The sequence below is a fragment of the Nicotiana sylvestris genome, chromosome 12, assembly GCF_000393655.2.
Source record: "Nicotiana sylvestris chromosome 12, ASM39365v2, whole genome shotgun sequence".
Classification (NCBI taxonomy): domain Eukaryota; kingdom Viridiplantae; phylum Streptophyta; class Magnoliopsida; order Solanales; family Solanaceae; genus Nicotiana; species Nicotiana sylvestris.
The window spans coordinates 120,668,190-120,693,103 of record NC_091068.1 but is presented as its reverse complement, the minus strand read 5'-3'; the positions used below and the strand labels follow the sequence as shown (position 1 = coordinate 120,693,103).

General features: G+C 35.0%; 2 protein-coding genes and 1 non-coding gene across 3 annotated transcripts; 2 read left to right on the top strand and 1 right to left on the bottom strand.

Moving 5' to 3' along the window:
* The first annotated feature begins 513 nt into the window (after positions 1–513).
* LOC104212357 (TGACG-sequence-specific DNA-binding protein TGA-2.1) lies at positions 514–8,518 on the top strand. Its single transcript, XM_009761586.2, has 11 exons — positions 514–1,246; positions 2,239–2,342; positions 3,348–3,418; positions 3,563–3,748; positions 4,721–4,774; positions 4,868–4,927; positions 5,109–5,186; positions 5,278–5,329; positions 6,191–6,462; positions 7,289–7,537; positions 7,993–8,518. The coding sequence occupies exons 1-11, from the start codon at positions 1,158–1,160 to the stop codon at positions 8,146–8,148; spliced, it is 1,371 nt and encodes a 456-aa protein (XP_009759888.1). The 5' UTR covers positions 514–1,157; the 3' UTR covers positions 8,149–8,518.
* A 2,622-nt stretch (positions 8,519–11,140) lies between these two features.
* LOC138884488 (U1 spliceosomal RNA) lies at positions 11,141–11,299 on the top strand. Its single transcript, XR_011404676.1, has one exon. It is a non-coding gene; the product is annotated as a U1 spliceosomal RNA (small nuclear RNA).
* A 5,705-nt stretch (positions 11,300–17,004) lies between these two features.
* LOC138883626 (uncharacterized) lies at positions 17,005–17,534 on the bottom strand. The gene is made up of 2 exons (XM_070164321.1): positions 17,077–17,534; positions 17,005–17,008 (listed from the first exon to the last, which is right to left on the bottom strand). The coding sequence occupies exons 1-2, from the start codon at positions 17,532–17,534 to the stop codon at positions 17,005–17,007; spliced, it is 462 nt and encodes a 153-aa protein (XP_070020422.1).
* Positions 17,535–24,914: the final 7,380 nt, after the last annotated feature.

Genomic DNA, 24,914 nt, shown 5'->3' with positions numbered 1-24,914 from the left:
AAAAAGCCCAACCATTAACACAATCTAAACCAACAAATCCATTATACCTAACAATTTTGGACATAAAAACATCTAAATAATAGCGTACAAAGCAAGAAAAGATGAGGAAAACACACAAATCACACTAGAAAAGGTAAATACATAATATGAGGTTGTAGGATTAGTTATGCAAGTGAAAACTAAAACCCTTGTGAGGATCCTAAGTGTATTTTCCAAGACTTTTGGGACGAATCTGAAATTAGACTGCTGTTGTTATGTAGGTGGGTTAAATAATTTGCGAATAATAAAATATTCCAGAATAGTACAAAAGTCAAATTGGGAAGATGGTTCTCATCTCGGTGGCTTTGAAAGTTGAAAGAAAAGGTTCACTTGAAAATGACGTGGGCGCTAGCGTATTTTGGAATGATCTAAACGTCACGTCTCTGATATGGGCATTTATATAATATATATATTTCCACTTTTAATTTTTATGATACTACTTTCACACTAATTCGTCCAAAGAAAATGATAAAAATAAATTTTTTAGTCAAATTATGTCACGTAAACATAATGTACGTTATTAAAATAATGATACAAAAATTGGGTCCGTTGAGTTTTGTGCAGAAAATCAGTCTTGATATAGAAAATTGTAGATAAAATAGTTTATTGAACCAGTGACTACTCAATTTCATTGAACAACTCCAACTTTGCAAAACTACATAGTGGGAAATAGAAAATTCATATTTTCTTGAGCTCTTTTACTAATTTCAGCTTCTGGGTATTGCTCAATTTGATAAAGCAGTAGTTGGGTTTATTCAAGTTTTGACCTTTTTGGTGCTTTTTTATAAAGAGGGTCTAAAAAAGTTTTTGTCTTGATATAAGTGAACAGCTGTTTTTTTTGTCCTGTAATTTTCTTGAATTCAGTGGTCTACTTTTGTCTGATTTGTATTGAACGGTGGATTTTGAGAATATGTATTAGAAGTTCTTTTGATCTTTATATGACACTTTGTAGAAGCGATTAAGCGGTGGATTTTTGGAAGTTTTGTACTAAGTCAACTGTTAGTTGTGGTGTTAATTCATCTATTTGAAGAGGTTTTTGTGTATTTAATCTGTGGTTTTGTGAGATTCTGATTATATGATCTGAGGTTCGTGACTGTTGATTATGATGATGGTGATTCATGGCTAGTAAGATTGGTACAGCAGGCAATAGAAGTGGTACTACTGGAATGCCAAGTTTCATTTCTCAGATACCTGTTTCTAATCCCATGTAAGTATATATCTCTTAACAGCTTTTTTTTTTTTTTTTTGGGGGGGGGGGGGTTATTTATAGTTTAGTTAGTTCTATGCAAATCATTGAAGGTTAGTTCAGTTTCTTTGAGACAGAGATTATTGTTTATTCTTGTTTTTATGTGGAATAATTCAAGTTTTGCGAATTGATTTTATGGGAATTAGGCCATGTATATCATGAGCTTAAGTTGGATTAGGATATAAGACCTGTGTCTTTCAATTTGGCCCTGGAAATCAAATATACCTTAAATGGCAGAGCTAAAGGTAAGGAATGGGGTTCAATTGGAGCCAGGAATTCTAGCAAGGAGATTCAGAAAAAATTGGAAAATGCTATACCTTAAATCTTCCCTCATGTTAAGGGGATTCAGCCATTTCTATATAAAAGGGCAGCCCGGTGCGCTAAGCTCCTGCTATGCGGGGTCCTGAGAAGGGTCGAACCATAAGGGTTTATTGTATGCAACCTTACCCTTCATTTCTGCACGAGGTTGTTTCAACTGCTCGAACCCATGACCTCCTGGTCACATTAACAGTTTATGTTTGTTTGAAAAAACATATTATTTCCCTACTTGCACAGTATAATTTCCAGATGAAGGGAATTCAATTGAACCCCCTTCTTTACCTTTAGCTCTGCCACTGCCTACAGTTATTCTAGTTTGAAAGGCGACTACCTGAGTTGTAGGATAGTCTCACTCTATTTATTCAGCAGGGTCCATTTCATGGTTTAAGTAAATCAGCTATTCTTACTTAAACTCTACTAGTCCCTAGAAATAACGGAAATGAATGAAAAGAGGTAAGAGTATTCAACCATTTCATGATCCTGTTGTTTCTCAGAGTTCCTGGGGGTAATTACTGTGTTAGTGTGAATCTAGAATAGTTGTATGTCATTAGTAATATGTTGTATATGATGAAGGTGATATCTCGAATAATTTGCTGTTTAATAATATGTTGGGGCTGTACTTTTTTGGATTTCAGGGGCACAGAAGCGAACAATACAAATACTTCTAGAATGTCTGATTTTGGGGTGCTCGAGCAATATCTTGGATTCCGTATTGGAGATGGCGCTAATGTTAATCGAAGTATGTATTTTTAAGACTAACCAAGTTTAAACTCTTTTGTCCTGCATGTTCTTTGTCTGCCTATCTTTCTTATCTGTCATCCGTCAAAAGAATCTTGGTATGTTCGAGCGTTCCTTAAATTACAGCCTTACAATATGCACCAAGTATGTTTCTCTTTAATGTTTCTAAGAGCAATTGGGATCTCTCATTGTAAACAATCATTACGATGATCTTATAAGCAAGTTCTGTTTTCAATGCAAATTATCTATGGGTATTGAGACCTCCGAAAAGCCTAGATGAGCTGAAGAGATTGATCATGGTATCGGAATTCTCTTTGCTTTTCTACCCTTGTCAGGTCTAAAAAGTGGGACTTTGAACTTTAAGTCAATTCCAAAAGTTAGCTCATGATGTTAGGCTTGTTCTAGATCATATAGAGATATGTGGATGACATAACATGAATCTCCAACATTGAGTAATTCAACATTAGGATTTGCCTGGTCTGACTTTACTAGAAGAAAAATGGACCTTGGGCATAATTCTACCCCAATAGACTAGTTCATGAGGTGAGAGTCGCCGAAAAGCATGTAAAGAAAGTACAATTCATACCCTCGACTGATGTGGTACTCTAACAATATGATTCCTCTTAGATAATCTACGAAAAAGTAATAATCCTATTTAGATATCTATAGGTTTCGAAAAATATGTTCAATCACATAGTATATGAAGTAAATAGTGTTTTTTGATATTGAGATGACTAATTTGAGTTAGGAAGACTAAAGTTCATCTAGTCCAAACTATTTAAATACATCTTGTTCTGGATCTTCCTGTTTGGACAATGCTAAATAAGAGGATGATTTCAACTGTAATAGAAATGCTAGATTTACTGAAAAGCACCTGTGTTTCTTTATTGTTTCTTCATACCTGAACCTCAATTGTCTAGGAACTTGTCTTATGTGAAGACTGACCATTTCCTGTATAGTACTTATCATTGATAAATTTGTCTTTGTTGTCTTTTTGGTGATTTAGGTCCGCTATTTAATTCAACATCTGCAACTAATCCAGCAGTGGGTTTTGAAGTCTCTGGAACCATCAATAGGGTAATTATGGCATTATTCTCTCCCCATGTCTTCCTAAAGAGAAGTAGAAACTGTTAATCTGATATTGGCAGAGATGTCCAAAGGCCTGGTGAGGCATTTAGCCAATTTTGATATCTCCTTTTTTTCCTTCCGTTGAGCTTGCAGACTTTAGCTCCTTCAAATACAAGTTTACCTACTGCTACTCCGAGATCTCAGACAATGTTATTGCAATCAAACCTGGTTTCAGCATCAGGCACTCATCATGAGAATTGGGGAGAGTCAAACATGGCAGATTCTGGTTCACGCACTGATACTTCAACTGACATGGATGGAGATGATAAAAATCAGCTGGTAGTTTACTCTGCTTGTCTTGGTTTCATCTCTTAGCCTCTCTTAGACCATTTCTCTTTGGTCGGTAAAGACCTGCAATCTCTTTGAATCAATGCGGATTTGGCTAAGAATGAAACTTAATAGAAGCAAAAGGGGACATATAAGCGAACCGACAAGTACGGGTTGAGGTTTAGTTGTTATTACACTTACATAAGTTGCAGTGTTTCTCGAGATGTTCTATCTGAGCACTTGTATGTTCATGTAAGGATAAGTGTGAAATTTGTAGAATCTCTAGTGCTAGAAAACGCTAATTTACCTTAAGTGACAAGTTATTTACTACTCCCTCTGTCCCATCTTATATAACTTTATCGTTTGGGATGTCTCAAAATGCTTGACATATTCCATCTCTATGCAACTTCCACAACTCCCAACAATTCAAATTCATTAAATTATTCAACTTTTAAACTTCAATCTTATGTTTTCTTTGTTAAATTAACTTTTGCATCATTACTTTAATGTTTCTCAATACTGTCAATATAGTATATAACTCACCATAAAATATGGCGATACAAAATGGGATGGAGGGCGTATTATTAAATTATTAGTCTAAAATGAAGGACATTTATTTTGTATTGTAAAGAATTGAGAAAGTTGGAATAGTACAGAGGATTCATGTTGACCTATCCCAAACTAGTTGGTATTGATCAGTAATTGGCTGAGTATGTACATTACTTCAATTTCATACTCGAGTGTTTGGTTTGCAAATATGTAATCGCTTTAACTGAAGAGTTTGTACAAGTAACAGAAAATTTCTCCTCAAGTAACAGGAGAATTATTTATTGTGGTGGACCTTTTAGTTTCAATAATTGCTATTTGTTTCATCTGTATTGAAAAGTTAGCGGAAATGTCTTAAGTTGAACGTATGATGTTTGTCATTACTGATATGTGTTTTTATGTTTCAGTCATATATGAAAATTCTCTTCTGTTATGCAGATTGAGGCAGGTCAATCCAGTGATAAATCAAAAGAAAAAGTCTTGGATCAAAAGGTCCCCTTTTTTTCCCGCACTATTTAGTTCTTAGAAGAGGAGAACTCATGTTCCATTCTGATATTCTTTTTGCTTATTTATCACTGCTTTCAGACACTGCGGCGACTTGCCCAGAACCGTGAAGCTGCTAGAAAAAGTAGATTGAGGAAAAAAGTAAACCTTTCTTCTCTCATTCTCCTCCTTTTGTTTTCCTTTCCCCCCGTTGATATGTAATATAAGCCTGTACCTCGCGCACTAGTTTGTCATTTTAGTAAACGAGGGATGCTGAAGAGATTATGTCAGCTGATTGTTTCTCACTTGTCTTTAAATGACTAATTCAGTGCTTATGCTGTAGGCATATGTTCAACAGTTGGAGAACAGCCGGCTGAAGCTATCGCAGTTGGAGCAGGACCTTCAGAGAGCACGTCAACAGGTATTGGCTTCTGTCCTTTCACGTGCTTTCGTAGAACAACCTGAGGAGGTTTCACAATCTTTTCTTATATTGGGTTCTTGTCCAACTGAAGGGGAAGTACATTTCAAACATAGCAGATCAATCAAATGGAGTGGGTGCCAATGGTATGCCTATTGCTCATCATTTAACTTGTGCCTTAGCTTCCTTTTTTTATTTCAACAAACAAGAAAATCGCTGGGCTGCTTCTAGATTTGCTGAGGATGTATCATTTCTTGATACTTAATTGAGCTAGGAGTGGATTGTTATTTCATGTTACTGTAACAGCCAAAGTTTGTTAATACTCTGCGTTGTATCAGCTATAATATCGTTAAAATCATCTACTGTGCCTCTCATATGTGAAGTTGACCGGGGTTGAGTAGTTCTAGGAAATCTGAGTAGAATCAGAATAATCGGTTTCACTAAGACAGAGAAGCGTCCACTATGCCCTTTTCAGTTCCTTTCCTGGAAGAGTTCGTCTCTCATACATTGTGCGTTGCGTGGTCTGTGTTTAGGAAGCAAATAAGACTGAAATAATATCTTTTTTCTACTTGAAGAAGATTGGAGAACTTCAGTTTTCTTGATTTTCCCTGATTAACTGGACTTAGTTAATGAGAAAATTTGTGACATCCATCTTCATGTTTATTCGCTGTAGCTGATCATTAAATTTGAATATGAGGAACAAGGTAAACTGCATCATCCAATAGGTCCTCGTGTCATTGCTTTGACCCTATATCAAAAGTTGTGAAGCTGTGGGTGAATGGACTTGGTCGATGTTGATATTTCTCACGCTTATGATGGTTGCCATGATACAGATAATGAATGAATCAGTTGGTGCTTTATGCAGGCAGTTTAATGCATGACTCTTTTGTATTAGGCTGGCTTATTTTAATAAGATATGTTCATCTCATTATCTAGTTTCTGATTGCACTTCCCAAAAAGTTAATTTCCTCATGCTAAGATAACATTTAGATTATGCTGTTCTGCAGGGCCCTTAGCATTTGATGCAGAATATAGTCGATGGTTAGAAGAACACAACAAACACATCAATGAGCTAAGGACCGCTGTCAATGCACATGCAAGTGACCCTGAACTGCGAAGTATTGTGAATAATGTCACTGCACACTTTGATGAGGTCTTTAGGGTGAAAGGAAATGCAGCCAAAGCGGACGTATTCCATGTCTTGTCAGGGATGTGGAAAACCCCTGCTGAACGGTGTTTTATGTGGATTGGTGGCTTCCGCCCGTCCGAACTTCTTAAGGTGACCTCTTTTTTGCTCTCATATGTGTGCAATTCTGCATCTGTTCTTCTGCATTTCCCATCTAGACTTTCCCTGTGTAGGATTATAAATAGCTGTTACACTCTTTGATTAAGTATGAAAAGGTCCTGTTGTTAGCAGGTCTAACAAGTTTCTAGTGATGTGTTGCACTTCATTGATTTATGCTTGTGAACGTCTAGAATATTTGCTAAACATTGGATGGTTTCACTTTTCGAATGAATGAGGTGCCGCGCTGTGTACAATTGTAATTTTATGTCGCTATCATTTATAACTCCATCATTGCAGTCTCGTGTCCTTGGATAGGTAAGGTCTGAGATTCTCCTTCAAATGGCATGGATGTGCAATTATTGTTTTGAAGCTCTTGGTTTTCTTATCGTGTCCACTGCATACTACTATCTCTAAACAACCTGATTCCTAGAAGCAAAAGCTTGGATCAAAATGTGTGGTTATCTGTATCCTTATTGGCGTATGAGGTTTCCTGGCCTTCTTCAGCTTGGTGATGTTAGCAGACCTCCAGTTGCATCTATTGTTAATGTGCTTTCACTTTGTCAATTTACGGCATTTTTGTGCCGGAATTATATGAGTGCTATAGACCGTATTTGCTTTTATTCTTGTCAATTTTTCATGCATCATCCATCGTGATAAATTAAAAACCTCAAATTGCTAAGCTAGATAACATTCTTCGGAGAAATTGGAAGTTTAATATGCTATTTCTAAGCCGTATGGAAGTTTCTTTATAAGCAATTATGCATTATTTTATTTTGCTATTTTTCACATGTTTCCTGAAATGATTTGTTTGGTAATGCAGCTTCTAGTCAATCAGTTAGAGCCGCTGACCGAGCAGCAGTTAGCTGGCATATACAACTTGCAGCAGTCATCCCATCAAGCAGAAGATGCTCTTTCACAAGGTATGGAGGCGTTGCAGCAATCCTTGGCTGAGACATTAGCCAATGGATCTCCTGCTCCAGAAGGGTCATCAGGGGATGTAGCTAATTACATGGGTCAAATGGCAATGGCAATGGGCAAATTAGGGACTCTTGAAGGTTTTCTTCGTCAGGTAACTTTATTTTTGCTGCTGCTGCCTATTCTTTGTTTAAGTTGTTTAAATGATGGAAATGCTGTAAACACGTTCGGCCACTTAAGCAGTGGAAATCAGGGGGGTGGGGGTTAGGGGCAAGCGAATGTCACTCTGGAGGTCTGGTAAAAAAAAAAATCACGTTATCCTCTTTTATGTCCTTTGACAATGTTATAGATTAAGTAATACTTTATGTTTGCGAGCGTTCTGAAGTCAGCAATCGGCATTCTGTACTTGTGTCAAATGCGGACTACTATTGGCAAGGTTAGAGAAGGTTTTGACATGAAACATATGATTCAAGAAAGTTGCCATGTTTATGAACCTGTAGCAATGAGATGTAATAACTCCACGTTCAGTGGTAGCTGGTTTGTTATGTTAGTTTTATTGGCAAGCTATGTGAAGCTAAGTCTTTGTATCTTTCTGGCAACTTTTAACAGGCGGACAACCTGCGACAACAAACATTGCAACAGATGCATCGTGTATTGACAACCAGACAATCGGCCCGTGCTCTTCTTGCAATAAATGAATATTTTTCACGTCTTCGAGCTCTCAGCTCTCTCTGGCTTGCCAGACCACGAGAGCAGTTAGTATGACATGCATTGCAGTATTCTGCTGAAACTCGGGCGAACTATTGCCAAGACACCACATAGTTGTGGTGTACACTACTACTTTACTTTTATACTGAATGGTCCAGTTCTAGTTGACCGTCCATGCCGGAACTGGCCAGTGTATGATATGCAGCTAAGTTGCTACTTGTAAAGTGGTGCTGTATGTGCTTGTGGAAGTGTAAAATTTGTTTTTTTTTTTGTTTTTGTTTTCTAGGTGTTAGGATGCTAAAATTTTACTTTGTGATATAGGAACCAATAATGTACCCCTGACTGTGTTTTTAGCTTTTCAAAGAAAAAGTTTAGTTAGGGATTTTAAGCTGCAGAATTATAATGAGATAGCAAGTTTATGCTTAAACAGATTATACCTTGTTACCTGGAAAGTTTCTCTTCTGAGATGTGGGAAATTTCTGCAGCTGATCATTTTCCGTTTATTTTTCCTGCACGAAATGCGGATGAATGAAAACGTACTGCATGTGTAAGTTTTTATTACACCTAGGGTGTGTTTGGTATGAATGAAAATATTTTCTGGTCCAATTTTCCCATGTTTGGTTGGATTAAATGTGTTGGAAAATATTTTCCTTATGAACTCATTTTCCTCCAATTATAAAGTTTACGGGTTCGAAAGTTTAGCGGTTCAGAAGTTTATGAAATTTGCAGGTTCGGAAAGTTGTTGGTTCGAAAGTTTATGGCTTCATGTTTATTGTATCTAAATTATTTATGAATACTCTTAAGAAGTATTTCATTAATTTGCGTACCAAATAATTAAAAATGAATAAGTTTCCAAGAAAACATTTTCTTCGAAAACATTTTCCACGGAAAACATTTTCCGTTACACCAAACACACCCCTAAAGTTCTAAGATTTTTCATTAACTTTAATAACTTCTTATTCGACTCCATTTGATGTGCAGGATTTGGTAGACAACGGAACGCTATTTCACATTCGATATCACTTTTTATTTTTATGTCGAAGAAATGGAGAAATGCAATGAAAAAAAATTCATATGACTAAAACCAAAAGCACAAACTTCCGGAGAAATAGGTGAACAAGCTGTTACCTTTCTTTTCCTTTTACTCTAGGCTTCGATTTTGTACTCTATTCTGAATTTAAGTGTCACATTTTGCTTTTTAAGGTCAAGTTGGACCATTTTGAACCAGTCTCTTATTTTATTAATAAAAACTAAAAGGTGTAACATATTCTTTAAAATATTCATTAGAGAGACAATCCAGTTTTTCATATTACGAATAACGAGTTCCTTAAATTTACTAAGACTTCCAATTAGCAGAAAGAAATTTATGCTCGTTTAATAAACTGGATTGAGAGGATGTTTTAGACTAAAAAAATAAAAGATAAATAATTAAAGTTATGGCATTTGAAGTTCTACGATTTTTCAGTAACTTTAATATTTATTGAGTACGTAGGTTAAGTAAAATTGAAATGAAATCTAAATTTAACTCATGATAAAACTTGGAGATTTTGGATCAGTCTCTTGTTTTTTTGTTGATAAAACTAAAAGGTTTCAAAGTACTCATTTAGAAATTTTTCAGAAAGATACCCACTTTTTTTTAATAAGAAATGAGTTTCTGAAATTTACTAACACTTACAATTACCAAAAAGAAATTTATGCTTGTTCAATAGATCGGATTGGGGGAATATCTAAATAATGTGAAATGTAGAAAAAATAAAAATAAATAAAAAAATAAACTAATTGGTGTAACGATTTCAGTCCCACATTGGCAGTTAGGAAAAGGGAAGCGAAAGGCTTAGTATAAGAAATGGGCTGAGAAGTGAGAACACACAGGAACATAGTAAAAATTGTATGGGGTAGCCACTTTTTAAAGTGGTATTTATTTTTTATCTTGCATTTTTAATGCTAAGCAAAAGTAGCCACTAGTCTATTAAAATTAATATGAAAAGACAGTGTTACCCATTCCTTCCCAAATGAAAATATGTTATTCTTCTTGTTGCTGAGAGTAGCAGAGTGAGAAACCCAAGATGACTTTACTACCATCAATGGAAGAATTTGAGTACTCTGCTTTGTGGGTATTGCAAAATTGACTTTTCCAAAACTTCCTTGACCAACAGCTTCACCACGAACCAAATCCATGAGATGAAATTTGGTATTATTTTAGGCTTTTGTTTGGGTAGAAGAATGTGAGAGAACAGAGTAGGCCGCAAGTCACAACGAACTCTGTTTTAACCCATGTTATTTATTTATATGGGATAGTTTTCCTATTTTTGTTTGATTTTAGTTTTAAGTTCAAAAGTTAAGGACATGTACTCCTGAAGTCCTGAACTTAGAATTACAAGTTCAAAAGTTAAGGACATGTAGTCCTGAAGTTCTGAACTTAAAGTTCCAAGTTCAAAAGTTAAGGACATGTAGTCCTGAAGTTAAGTTCAAAAGTTAAGGACATGTAGTCCTGAAGTACTGAACTTAGAGTTCCAAATTCAAAAGTTAAGGACATGTAGTCCTAAAGTTAAGGACATGTAGCCCTGAAGTCCTGAAGTTAAGGACATGTAGTCATGAAGTCCTAAACTTAGAGTTCCAAATTCAAAAGTTAAGGACATGTAGTCCTAAAGTTAAGGACATGTAGTCATGAAGTCCTGAACTTAGAGTTCCAAATTCAAAAGTTAAGGACATATAGTCCTAAAGTTAAGGACATGTAGCCCATAAGTCCTGAAGTTAAGTTCAAAAGTTAAGGACATCTAGTCATGAAGTCCTGAACTTAGAGTTACAAGTTCAAAAGTTAAGGACATGTAGTCCTGAAGTCCTGAACTTAGAGTTACAAGTTCAAAAGTTAAGGACATGTAGTCCTGAAGTTAAGTTCAAAAGTTAAGAAAATGAGCAGAAGGGTATTTTTGTCCGGGCAATTAAAATTTATTAAAGCAGTGGCTAAAGACTAAAAATATTTTAAACAGTAACTTAAAAGTAAATACATATGTTATTAGTGGCTAACCGTGCACTTCCCCCCAGGAGCATACTTACTTGAACGGGGTCAATGAATCAATAAGGCCCATGGCCTAGGCTGATGACCTCCATTGCACTATGGGAGAGGTGCCCGCCTAAGATCGATCAAAGTGGTCGAGCCTACATCATAATTTGTGATAGCGGGGGCCTGCGTTCCCGTGGCCCCTACCCAATTCCAAGTCCTAATTTTTTAGGCCCAATAAGTAATACGTGCGACTGCGTGAGAAGTAGGCCCATTTACATTTTCTTTTCAATGTAATTTTATGTGTTAAATCTAGTACTCTTTTAGCCCAGAGAAATTCAAAAATAGCTAGATTTACAAGTGGTCATTCAAAAATAGTTATAGTTTTAAAAGTAAACAATATTTAGCCACTTTTCATGTAAAGATAAATCTAAACAAAAATATTGTCAAAATCCAGAAAAATACTCCAGTATATTATAATGGAGTTCCAACATAAGTATACCGGAACTCCAGTATATTATAATGGAGTTCCAACATAAGTATACTAGAACTCCATCAGAATATACTGGAGTTCCAGTATAATATACCGGTCCAGCATAATATGCTGGAAGTTCATACATAGGTGCTCCATTCTACAGTTTATTATGCTGGAACTTTCTGCGTGTTGGAGTTCCAACATAATATGCTGGAAGTTCATACACAGGTGCACTGATCTCCAGTATATTATGCTGGACCGGTCGCAGCAAAATAGTGATTATTTTTCAATGACTTTACAAACGCTGACTATTTTTTGAATGACCAGTTCGAAAACTGGCCAGCCCGTACTATTTGCCCCTTTTAGCCGGAATGGGATAATGGGCCGGCTGAGGATTGGTCCAGGCCCAAATGAACAGAACCTCTTTTATGCTTGTATTTTTTTTGTTTGAAATAATTTTATAACAGTACCTCACATAAATTTTAGGGATTTTTACATACCTATACACCATTGGAAACTTTATTACCCTCCCTACTCAAGTTTTAACTTAATTACCTCCTATATACAAATTTACCAATTATATACACTTTAGGAATTAAATGAGTATCCCTTTATGAATCAATTATTTCTCATCCTTATTCTCTCTCCCTCATGTGCTCTCTCTCTCTCTCTCATGCGCTCTTTCTCTCTCTACGTCTCTCTCTATCTCTCAATTTCTAATTTCAATAATGTAGAGCAAAGGAAAAGAGAGCATCAATTCCACCATTGACAGCCATTAAAAAGCTTTAAAGCTTTGAATTCGAATTTGGGTTTTCAAAAAATATTATTTGTTTGAATTGGGTGTTTTTGCAAACAATTAGGAATTCTCTCTACGTCTCTCTCTATCTCTCAATCCCTAATTCCAGTAATGTAAAGCAAAGGAAAAGAGGGCAATTTCACTATTGACACCCATTAAAAAGCTTTGAAGCTTTGAATTCGAATTTGGGTTTTCAAAAACCATTATTTGTTTGGATTGGATGTTGTTGCAAACAATTGGGAATATGGTTTGGAGTTTATATCTCAATTTTGAGGATGTTTTGGTGAAGATTAGACTTGATTTTGGCTGAATTTAAGATTGAAACTCGAAGAAGAAGAAGAAGAAGACATGACATATATTATACTGCAAAAATTGTAGTAAAGTTGTAGTAAAATTGTAGAAAAAATATATTCTGTTGTTTATATATATTTTTTCTATTTAAATATTGTATGAAAGTTGAACAATATTGTGTAAAAATTGTATTTAAGTTGTATGATATTGTAGTTGTATATAACTGGGTAGAATATATGAAAATTGTAAATAAGTTGTAGATAAGTTGTATAATATATAATCAGTTGTATGAAATTTATTTTTAATATATATAAATCAGATACAAAATATACAAAAAACATATTATATAAAATTTGTATAAAAATTATATTTACGTGGTATAATATTATAATTGTATATAATTGAATAGAAATAATATGAGATAACACCACAATAGTGTATAGGTATGGAAACACCGCAGAGTCTACACTTTTTCGTAGCACCTTTTTTTTAAGCTTTCTTTTTTGTTTGTTTAGGATTTGTTTATTTTGAAATTAATCTGAGATTCATTTCCGCCCTTTATAGTTGAAGTGGTTTACTTTAGAAGGGAGTATTTTAATATTCAATTAAGAAGGGAGAGTTATAATTTGATGCACAGAAAACCTGACAGAGGTCTGTGCCTGAACTTCTACGTTTTCTTTGTATGCTTTTTTCGTCTTTCTCTTGGTTCCTCAATAATAAGATCTGCTTTAGAAATATGGAGTACCATTTTTTAGCCTTCTTCTTGATTTTTTTGATAGTATTTGGTTTGGTTGATAAAGGAAAGCTTCTAAATTTGTGAGGTAACGTGGGTGACTGGCTAAGCCTTGTTAGAAATTTTTGGGAGAGCAAAACAACTAAACAAACACTCAAAAATTCACTATTAGAGAGGTTGAGGAAAGGATGATTTCTATTCAACTTCACTTGCTCCAAATGGCTAGCATACATGGGTATTTATAGTAGAACTCCTACATGTATCTAGCCTAAATTTCATGTGTACATATTAATTAAGTCCACACATGGACACACTAGTCCATACATGCCTACACTAGTTCACACAAATTCACACATGTCCACACCTCACTTTTTTCTAACTATATGTATGAAAACATTAAGTTAATGTAAACAAATCTAAACAAATGTGGACAAATGGAAACAAGTTTATTACTATTTTTAACATCCCTCCTTAAACTTGTTTCATTACTCCAAGTGCCATCCTTAACTTTTGAAAGGCGTCAATCTTTAAAGGCTTGGTGAAAATATCCGCAATTTGATCTCCAGACTTCACATTCTCAAGCTCCACAACTTTATTAGATATGCAATCTCTAATAAAATGATATCTCGTATCGATATGCTTGCTTCTTTCATGAAATACCGGGTTATTGGCTAAATCTATAGCCGATTTGTTGTCAACAAAAATCTTTGTAGCATCGTTCTGTGGTTGATGAAGTTCTTCCAACAAGCTCCTTAACCAAATTGCATGGCAAACACACGAACAAGCTGCTACATACTCTGCTTCACAAGTTGACAAAGTCACAATTGGTTGCTTCTTAGAATTCCATGTAAATGTGGAATTTCCAAGAAAGAAAATAAACCCAGTAGTACTTTTCCGATCATCAATATCACCAACCCAGTCACTATCACAATATCCCACGAATTTGGATTCTTTAGAAGATGAATAAAGAATTCCATAATCAAGCGTACCTTTGATGTACCGAAGTATTCTTTTAGCTACCTTTAAGTGCGAGGTAGTAGGAGTTTCCATAAAGCGACTCAGGAGTCCAACTCCAAAAAGAATATCCGGCTTTGTACATGACAAATACCTTAAGCTTCCAATAAGACTCTTGAAAAATGTGGGATTGATTCTATCTCCATCTCCATACTTGGATATTTTAACTCTACATTCAATGGGGGTGCTTACGGGATTGCAATTCTCCATCTCAAATTTCTTGAGAATTTCTTTTGCATACTCTCCTTGAGAAATAAAAATGACATCCTTCCTCTGTGCTACTTGAATTCCAAGATAATAGGACATTAGGCCAATGTCCGTCATCTCAAATTCTCTAGCCATTGCTTTCTTGAATTCTTCAAACATCTTTGGATTATTTTCTGTAAATATCAAGTCATCTACATACAAGCAAACAAGTAATATGTCACCATTTTTAGCAATCTTTACATAGAGGGCATGTTCATGTGGACGATTAGAAAAACCATTTGCTTGGAAATATTTGTCAATTCTACTATTCCAAGCTCGCGGGGCTTGCTTTAACCCACATAAAGCCTTCTTTAATTTCAAGACTTTATCTTCGTGTCCTTCAACCTTATATCCTGAAGGTTGATCAATATAGACATCTTCCTCCAATACGCCATTCAAGAAAACCGACTTCACATCCATTTGATGGATTTTCCATTGATTTTGTGCCGCCAAAGCAATGACAAAGCGAATTGTTTCCAAACGAGCAACCGGCGCAAATATTTCATCATAGTCAATACCGGACTTTTGCTTGTAGACTTTAGCTACCAATCTTGCTTTGTACCTTTCTATTTTTCTCTTGGAATTCTTCTTTAGCTTGTACACTCATTTGACTCCAATGGTGCTTTTTCCTTTTGGAAGTGTGACCAATTCCCATGTGTCATTCTTTTTTATAGCTTTAATTTCTTCATCCATTGCATCCCTCCATTTGGAATTTTGGCAAGCATCTTCAAAGCTTAGAGACTCACTGTCCACCAGCAAACAAAAATGAGTAAAATCATACAAGTCATTTCTTACCACTTCCGTGTTTTCATACAAGTCACAGAGACTTCTACTCTTGTGAGGTACTTCACTTGAACTTGAGCTTGATTCCCCAACTTCTTGATCTTGTGGCAGAGGTGTTAAAGGTGGTGTATATCCTACTCCCCATCTTCTTCTTCATCATCTTCAAAGAATGGACTAAAAGAGTATTCTTGCTCTTTAGATTTCCACTCCCAAGCATTATCTTCATCAAACTCAACATCTCTTCTTATGGTGACTTTGTCATTTTTGGGGTTATAAAATTTATAACCTTTAGAAATTTGATCATAGACAATGAAGACATACCTCTTACTTTTGTCATCAAGCTTAGACCTCTTCTCATCTGACACATGTGCATATACGATGCTCCCAAAAACTCGCAAATGAGCAACTTTTGGCTTGAAACCGCTCCATGTCTCTTGTGGTGTTTTTCCACGAACACTTTTGGTGTGACACCGATTTGATAAGTACACCGCACAAGCAACAACTTCAGCCCAGAACTCTTTTGGCATATTTTTGCTCTTCAACATACTCCTCACCATGTTGAGAATAGTTCGATTCTTTCTCTCCACGACGCCATTTTGCTGTGGTGATCTCGGAACTGTCAAGTAATGACAAATTCCATTTCTCTCACATAAAATCTTGAATTCATTTGAAGTGAATTCTCCACCATTATCAGACCTAAGTGACTTAATTTGATAGCTACTTTGCTTCTCCACCATGCTCTTAAACTTTTCGAAGGTTTCAAACACTTCCGATTTTGCCTTCAAAAAATAAACCCAAGTTTTTCGAGAAAAATCATCAATGAAAAGTAAAAAATAATTACTTTTACCAAGTGAAGATGGCTTGATAGGTCCGTACACATCCATGTGAATTAACTCGATAGGGCATCTTGCTCTTGTTAAAGATTCTTTAGGAAAGTTTTTTCTTGCTTGCTTTCCAAAGAGACATCCTTCAAAAAGTTGGTTGGGATGATCAATTGTTGGCAATCCATTCACCATGCTTTCCTTCTTCATCAACCTTAGGCTATCAAAATTCAAGTGACCAAATCTCATATGCCAAAGCCAAGATGAATCTTTGGCACATGAAAACAAGCACCTCAGAACATTATTTTGAATATATAAGATGAACATTTTATTATTAGCCATAGGTACTTTGGCTAACAATATTCCCCTTTCATCTCTCATATACAACTTTTTGTCTTTCAAATGAATGTCATAATTTTTCTCCAAAAGTTGTCCCAAACTTAAAATATTACTTTTCATCTCCGGCACATACAAAACATTGGAGATTAATTGATGACTTCCATCTTTTAAGCGAATTAAAATCGTACCTTTTCCTTTGATTTGAACTCGTGAAGAGTCTCCAAAAGTGATTGGGCCACTATTTAGCTCCTTAAGCTCCACAAATAAATTTTTCTTTCCACAAATATGACTACTTGCACCGGAGTCAAGGTACCATTTGTTCTTTTCATCACTTTCTTCTCCTTTGCATGCAAGAAGTAGAGTGGCATCTTCATCTTCATTTTTGCTCTCCACAATTTTTTTTTCTCCTCTGAATTATCTTTATATTCCCAGGAAAAATGTCCAAATTTATGACAAGTATAACATTCAACATTCGATTTGTCATACCTTCCTTGATTTTGTCTCCATCCTTTGCCTCTTCCATGACCTCTTCTTTGACTATAGTCTTGGCTTTTATTGTCTCTATTTGGTGGTTGACTACCACCTTTTCCTCCTCTACCACGACCTCTTCCATTTCCACGACCTCTTTGCTGTGAACCACGCCTTTCATCTTTTTCCTTGAAGGAAAGTTTTGCTTGCAACGCCTTTTCAACCGATTCTTCTTTCGGTTTCTTCAATTTTTCTTCACGGGCTTGCAAAGAACTCGAAAGTTCATTTATGATCATGGTGTCCAAGTCTTTGGACTCTTCAATAGCAACAACAATATAATCAAAATTTGAATCTAGGGATCGTAGTATTTTTGCAACGACCCTATCATCCTTCAACTCTTCACCATATCTTTTCATTTGATTGACAATAGCCAAAACTCTTGAAATGTAATCTGAAACAGATTCATTTTCTTTCATATGCAATGATTCAAACTCTCGTCTTAAGGTCTAGAGACGAACCTTTTTTACTTTGTCCAAACCTTTAAAGGAAATTTGAAGAATGTCTCATGCTTGCTTGGAGGTTGTCGCATTTGCAACCTTCTCGAACATCTTGTCATCCAAACCTTGATGGATGAGAGTGAGTGCCTTTTGATCTTTCTTATTTGTGGATGCGATATCTTCCGCGTCATCAACTCCAGACTCTACCGGTTCCCAAACATCATAAGCACCAAGCAAGGCCTTCATTCGAATACACCAATTCCCATAGTTCTCTTTTGTGAGCATAGGAACTTGGAATGGTGTTCCATTAATGTTTGTCATCTTTTCTCCAAGTTTGGTTGTCTCTCAACACACAAGCTCTGATACCAAATGTTAGAAATTTTTGAGAGATCAAGACAACTAAACAAATACTCAAAAACTCACTATTAGAGAGGTGGAGGAAAGGATGATTTCTATTCAACTTCACTTGCTCCAAATGGCTAGCATACATGGGTATTTATAGTAGAACTCCTACATGTATCTAGCCTAAACTTCATGTGTACATATTAATTAAGTCCACACATGTACACACTAGTCCATATATGCCTATACTAGTTCACACAAATTCACACATGTCCACACCTCACTCTTTTCTAATATGAAAACATTAAATTAATGTAAACAAATCTAAACAAATGTGGACAAATGAAAACAAGTTTATTACTATTTTTAACAAGCCCATCCCTTTGCTCCTTTCCAGATTTTTAGATTTCGATCACCACTAAAATATTGAGAAATAAAATACTGAATACACGTAGGAAAAAAAATCTAAAATGCATTTGTTTGGAGAGAAGAGGGGAGAAAAGAGAGAAAAAAGAAAAATGGTGTAACTAAATCCCTTGATTGAAGACACAAATAATGGATTGAGAGCCTTTTAAGGTGGATTGTAGTATATATTTTATAACTAAAATGTGTTTAGGTCGCGTAAATATTAAAATATAAATATTTTTCGTAATAAAGTTTCAAATAGTGTATAGGAATGAAAAATCACTAAATTTTATTCGAGTGCTAGAAAAAATTAAAAATAAAAAAATCAACCGCCCACTGGGCAGGCCATTCTCCTTGTTTCTGTCATAAAGTGGGCGTTTGCAATGTCAAGTTATTAACAATATGTACGGAGGACGCTAAAATTCATTGCCGAAAAATGATTTCGACATTAATTAAAATGTAGAAGACAAATACTCCAGGCAATCTCTAATTTAGTTGAAAAATGTCTAGTTTGCTAAAAGCTTAATAAGGGATGGCAAGGGAGCGGGGAGGGGAGTGCAGGGCGGGCGGGTTTTATTTGATGGGGGGCGGGGCGGGTTAAAACAATTTTTAAAATTTATAAAGCGGGGCGGGCAGAGCGGGGCGGGTTTAATGCGGGTACAATGCGGGGCAACTTTGAATTTTGTCTTTTTTGAAATAAAGCAATCATTTCAACTATAATTTCATATTCTTCTTCACTAGCACGAATACTATTTTGATTTATAATTAACCAATTTGCATAAGTCTTACCAAAATGATATTACATAAGTCAAGATATCGTATTAGTAATCGAAAATGATAGTAACCCATTTGCGATAAACTCTTCAAGTGTTTGTTTTCCATGCTTTCTCTTTGTGAGTGACTCTGGCTGTGGATTTACCGTCTCATTTCGATGGAACTGTAATACAAATAGAGCTATTAGGTATTTCTATTTTGGTGCAATATTCTCCTAATTGCTGAGGCTTTATTGCTCTTCTCAGCCAGCATATTCTCTTACCTTTCACGTCCTTCAGCCATAACTCTTTCTTCAATATAAATCAAAAATCATTTAGAGTCAGTTCTTGCTCGACATCTCAACTAATTATTCACTTAGATTATTAATTTGAATGGAGTTGATGTGTGTTTGGTATGAAGGGATATGTATTGATTTATGGAAAATGACTTACTTTATAGAATATATTTTTTGGTATTTGATTGGATCCGATCCGACAAAAAATATTTTTTGATGTCAAACTAAAATGTCAAACTAATTTGTTTTGGAAAAAAAATAAAGAAAAAAAAGCGGGGCGGGTCCATGTTGGACGGAGCGGGTTGAAAACTAAAAAAATAACTATGCGTGGCGGGCCGGGGCGGATTGAAATTTTTGTGGGTTTTGCGCACCCTCCCCGCCCCATTTCCATCCCTAAGCTTAACCTCATGTAAAAACGGGTAATAAGACACTAGAGGAGAACTACTCTAATACTTAGTAAAGTAGTATTTTATATCCAAACATCAATTGGAGAAAATAAATGTGGATTTAAGTGAATTGAAAATATTTTGGGGGTATTTGTATCTATACCCAATTTTTGGGTCACCATTTAACTTATATCCGTTTTACAAAAAAAAAATGCAAGCGTACCCATTTTCGGGTAACTTCAGATATACGTGCCTGAAGTAGCAAAAATTTATGTCAAAATTTTGAACTTCAAATTTTTTTGCTTGAAGTGTAGTCTTATCGAAGCAAAACTTCATATATTTTTGCCTGGAGTTTTGTTTGACTTGCAAAGGCAATCACACAAACTTCAGTTCAAAAGCAAGGGCAAACTTTAGTTCAATTGTGTATGTCTGAAGTTTGAACTTAAGAATTTTTTGGTTGAAGTGTAGCCTTATCAAAGCAAAATTTCAGAATTTATTGCCTGAAGTGTAGCCTTATCAAAGCAAAACTTCAGATATTTTTGCCTGAAGTTTGGCCTGACTTGTAAAGGCAATCACACAAACTTCAGTTCATAAGCAAAGGCAAACTTCAGTTCAATTATGTTTGTCTGAAGTTTGAACTTCAGAATTTTTGCCTGAAGTTTAGCCTTATCAAAGCAAAATTTCAGATATTTTGCCTGAAGTTTGACCTGACTTGCAAAGGTAATTAGGCAAACTTCAGTTCATAGCAAGGGCAAACTTCACTTCAATTATGTATGTTTGAAGTTTGAACTTGAGAATTTTTTTGCCGTGTTGCCTTATTAAAAGAAAACTTCAAAATAAGGCTCAATTTGAAGACAAGCGAATCGACGAAACGGGATATAATTTCATCATCAGAACAAGCTAATTTGGAAGCTGGAATAGTTAACGGGAACAAACTTGGTCGAAAAACACAATATGCTTATCCTGTAATTGCAGAGCCATGACAAAAAGTTTCAGGATTTGCAAAAGTGAACTTATCAACAAGGAAAGTTCATAAATAGATGTATGGAAATAAAAGATATGGAGGCGAGCCATTATTTTTACCAAGAAGCGTAAATTCGGAGAGCGAAGATGACGGTTTTACTCTTGCATTTTGCCATGAACTAAGAGATACAGTTCAGCGTGAACTTTCAAGATCCTAAACTAGGAAAAAAAATCAGAGAAATTTTCATAAAGCACTATCTTTTAGTGGTAATTAGCTATCTATAGATACCATTTGCTATATTACAGATTGTAGATATGTTTTATGTTGTAATAAGATGTATTAGATGTATTTAAGTTACTGTATTTATGAACACAGTAGCAAAAATAGGCGTGAATCAGGGAAGTTCAGCTAATCAGTTGTTGTATTCGAGTGTACTTGAGTGTATTCGACTGTATTCATGGCGTGAAATATGGGATTACGGCTGGACAGATTATTGTATTCGACTGTATTCACGGCGTGAAACAGGGGATTACACTGTTTTAAACGGAAAGTGAATCAATTAACATAATAGACTCCTAATATAACTCAACAAACTCAATTATAACACACAAATTTTGTAGTTCCAGTTATAAAAAAGATTCTCAATCGAAAAATACCCCAAAAATATAGCAATCTTCAGAGAAATTATATAATACATTTGAATACATAAATTATATTAATTTAAAAAATATATGAATACATTCATGGCATATAGCGAGACAATGAATATAAAAAAATACATAGAATACATCGAGATACATTGAAATTCAATGGACAAAAAGATAGTGAATACAATGAAATACATGGAATACAGCGAGATATATTGAATTACAATGAAAAAAAGACAATGAATAAATGAAATACATGAAAATACAGCATGATACGTTGAAAATACATTGAAATATATTAACAGAAAATCAAGTTGCTCAGCCCCAAACTCCGTCGTCTTTGTTCAAGAACAAACCCTAATTTCCGACGAATTCGCCGTCAAGCAAAAACCCTGAATCTCACTGTTCACACGCATCCTGTACAGTAGCCGATTTGGGGATTACACTACTAATTGATATCAAATGGAATACAACGAGATTCATATGTTTCTTTATGTAACTGTTTTGGAACAATTGTACAGCGAGATAGCAAATGGAACAAATGTTTCTTTATGTAACTGTTTTGATTGTAATCGGGTACAAGCATCAGTCGGATATTAAAGATGGCGGCAATATCTGTGGCGGCGTTGGTATTCTTGATATTGCTTGGGCTTTTGGTGGCACGATCTTTGTTGAGATTGAGCATCGTGTTTTCAGGGAATGAGGAAGAGAATGGTATGTATCAAAGTAGAGAGAGAAAGAAAATAGTACAACTGAATAGCGTATTTAGTGGCTTAGGGATACGAGCTAACCATAAAATTTGATATTTTGCTATAAACATTAAAAGGTATCTATAGAATATAATTTTTTTAAATGGTATTTATTTAAAATAAATAAGGTATTAATCTTTGCTATAGGAGGTAAAACTTCCAAAAAATAATGGGTTTGGCAGATCCTAAAGTGAACTGCTCTCAGCCTCATCAAAAAAGAAGAGGAGGAAGAAAGGAACGCATAGGTCAGGAGGAAGAAGAGGAGGCGTCTGAAGTTGTTAAAATGAGGGTATAGATTAAATAATTTTAAAAATATAGGTATAGATTAAATAGGGTTGACCAAATAGGGCGCCCCGTGCAATTTTTACAACATTTTGGGCCACATTAGATATGGACTAGGTCTAGATTTTTGCTGAGTTGGGCCAGTTTCAGAAGCCCAAGCCTACTACAGATCATTCACAGTCCACAATAAAAGAAGGAATTTTTACATCCTATAGCAAATGTTAACACCTTATTTATTTTAAATAAATACCATTTAAAAAAATTATATTCTATAGATACCTTTTAGGTTTATAGCAAAATATTTAATTTTGGTTACCTCCTAGCCCTAAGCCACTAAATACGCTAATCAGTTACACTATTTTCTTTCTCTTTCTACTTTGACACATCCCATTCTCTTCCCCCATCCCATCAAAATTTCCGATCTCCTCCTCCTTCCACCGTATTTGTGCAAAGCCCACTTCAAAAATTGCTCCGGCTACCGCATCCGACGACTGCAACGGCATATTCCTACAGTACGTTTTCACTTCTGGATCCAAAATCAAACCCTCCGACCCTAAAAATCAACCCTACAAGGACTGCAATGGCATTTTGATTGTTTTCGGAAAATTTCGATTTTGATAAACTCCAAGGCTGTGATTTCTGATGTGTAATTTCGGTCATTGCTGAAGACTCTAGAGATTCTTCTTCCTCCATATGGAATATTAAACCCTAAACCCTTCCGTTGCAATTACAATTGCAGAAGATCTTCCTTGCTTGCCTTCAAGAACTTCAAACCATTGAACATTATCAAGGACTGTGAACTTCTCTTTGATAGTGTCCTTAAGAGAGAGCCAGATTCTTCGTCCTTACGTTGCAATTACAACTGCTGAACATTATCACGCTGTATTTTCATTGTATTTATTGTCTTTTTTTAATTGTAATTCAATATGTCTCGTTGTATTCCATGTATTTCATTGTATTCATTATCTTTTTTTTCTCATTGTATTTCAATGAAACCCGCTGTATTATATGTATTTCATTGTATTCACTGTCTCGCTATATGCCATAAATGTATTCATATGTTTTTTTTAATTAATATAATTTATGTATTTAGATGTATTATATAATTTCTCTGAAGATTGCTATGTTTTTAGGTATTTTTTGGTTGAGAATCTTTTTTATAACTAAAAATACAAAATTTGTGAGTTATAATTGAGTTTGTTGAGTTATATTAGGAGTATATTATGTTAATTGATTCACTTTCCGTTTTAAAAATAGTGTAATCCCCTATTTCGCACCGTGAATATAGTCGAATACAATAATCTGTCCAGCTGTAATCTCATGTTTCACTCCATGAATACAGTCGAATACAACAACTGATTAGCTGGACTTCCCTGATTCACGCCTATTTTTACTACTATATTCATGAATACAATAGCTTAAATACATTAAATATATCTTATAACCACAGAAATGTATCTATAATACGTAATATAAAAAATGGTATCTATAGATGACATTACTACTGAAAGATAGTACTTTATGAAAATTAATAATTAACTTCAGTTATAAACTCTAAATAAATATTTATTTTTATAACTCATTTTAAACGTCGTACGCATCCTTTTTACTTTTTTTATCCGGTTAAGCTAGTTGACAAGTTAGCCGTAACTGTAGGGATTGTGACTTGAAATCACTTAATTTTAGGGATTATAGGGGATAAGGCACCTATATGAAAATATACGAATATGATACCCAACAAAAAAGGGTCTCTTTTATTTTCTATTTTGATATCTTCTTTCGGTCTCTCTCCTAGTGTAGCGAAGTAAAGAATTTGGTTTCTCTCTCCCTTCATCCCCTCGTTTATGCTCAATATCTCTCATTGAAGCGAAGGTTTCTGTTCCCATTACAGTTAAGATTTCTAATTCTAAAAGTTGGTTATGATATTAACAACATCCACAAAAGGTACAATGCACTGTTGTGGGATGAAGGGCGGGAAAAACAAGAAGTTAATTTAGTCAAAGCTTAAATGATTGTTAACCAATGGGAAAAATTTGAAGATGAAGGGTGTGTTTGGTACCAAGGAAAATATTTTTCGGAAAATGTTTTTCTTATCAGTAGAAGGGAAAATATTTTTCAAAACTCCTTTTCAACCTTCTCCACCCCACCCCCTCTCCAAAAAAAGTGTATTTATTTTTCAAATTCAGTTTTTTCGTTACCATTCACTCTACTACTCCTCCACTCCCCACCCCCTCTCCCCCGCAATTTTCTTTTTTTGTAATTTCAAATTTCTGTTTTTTCGTTTTTCTGCACCACCCACCCAACCCTCCCCCACCGCACAAAAAAGTTATTTTTACTTTTTTTTTTGTAATTTAAAATTCTATTTTTTTTCGTTTTACTGCCCCCTTCCCCCCCGGAATTTTTTTTTAAAATATATTTTTTAGTTTTAATTTTTTTATTTATCGGTTTAAAGGCTTAAAATTTTACAAGTTCCAAAATTATGAGTTCAGAGGTTTATGTGTTTAGAAGTTTACGGGTTCAAAATTTCGCGATTTTG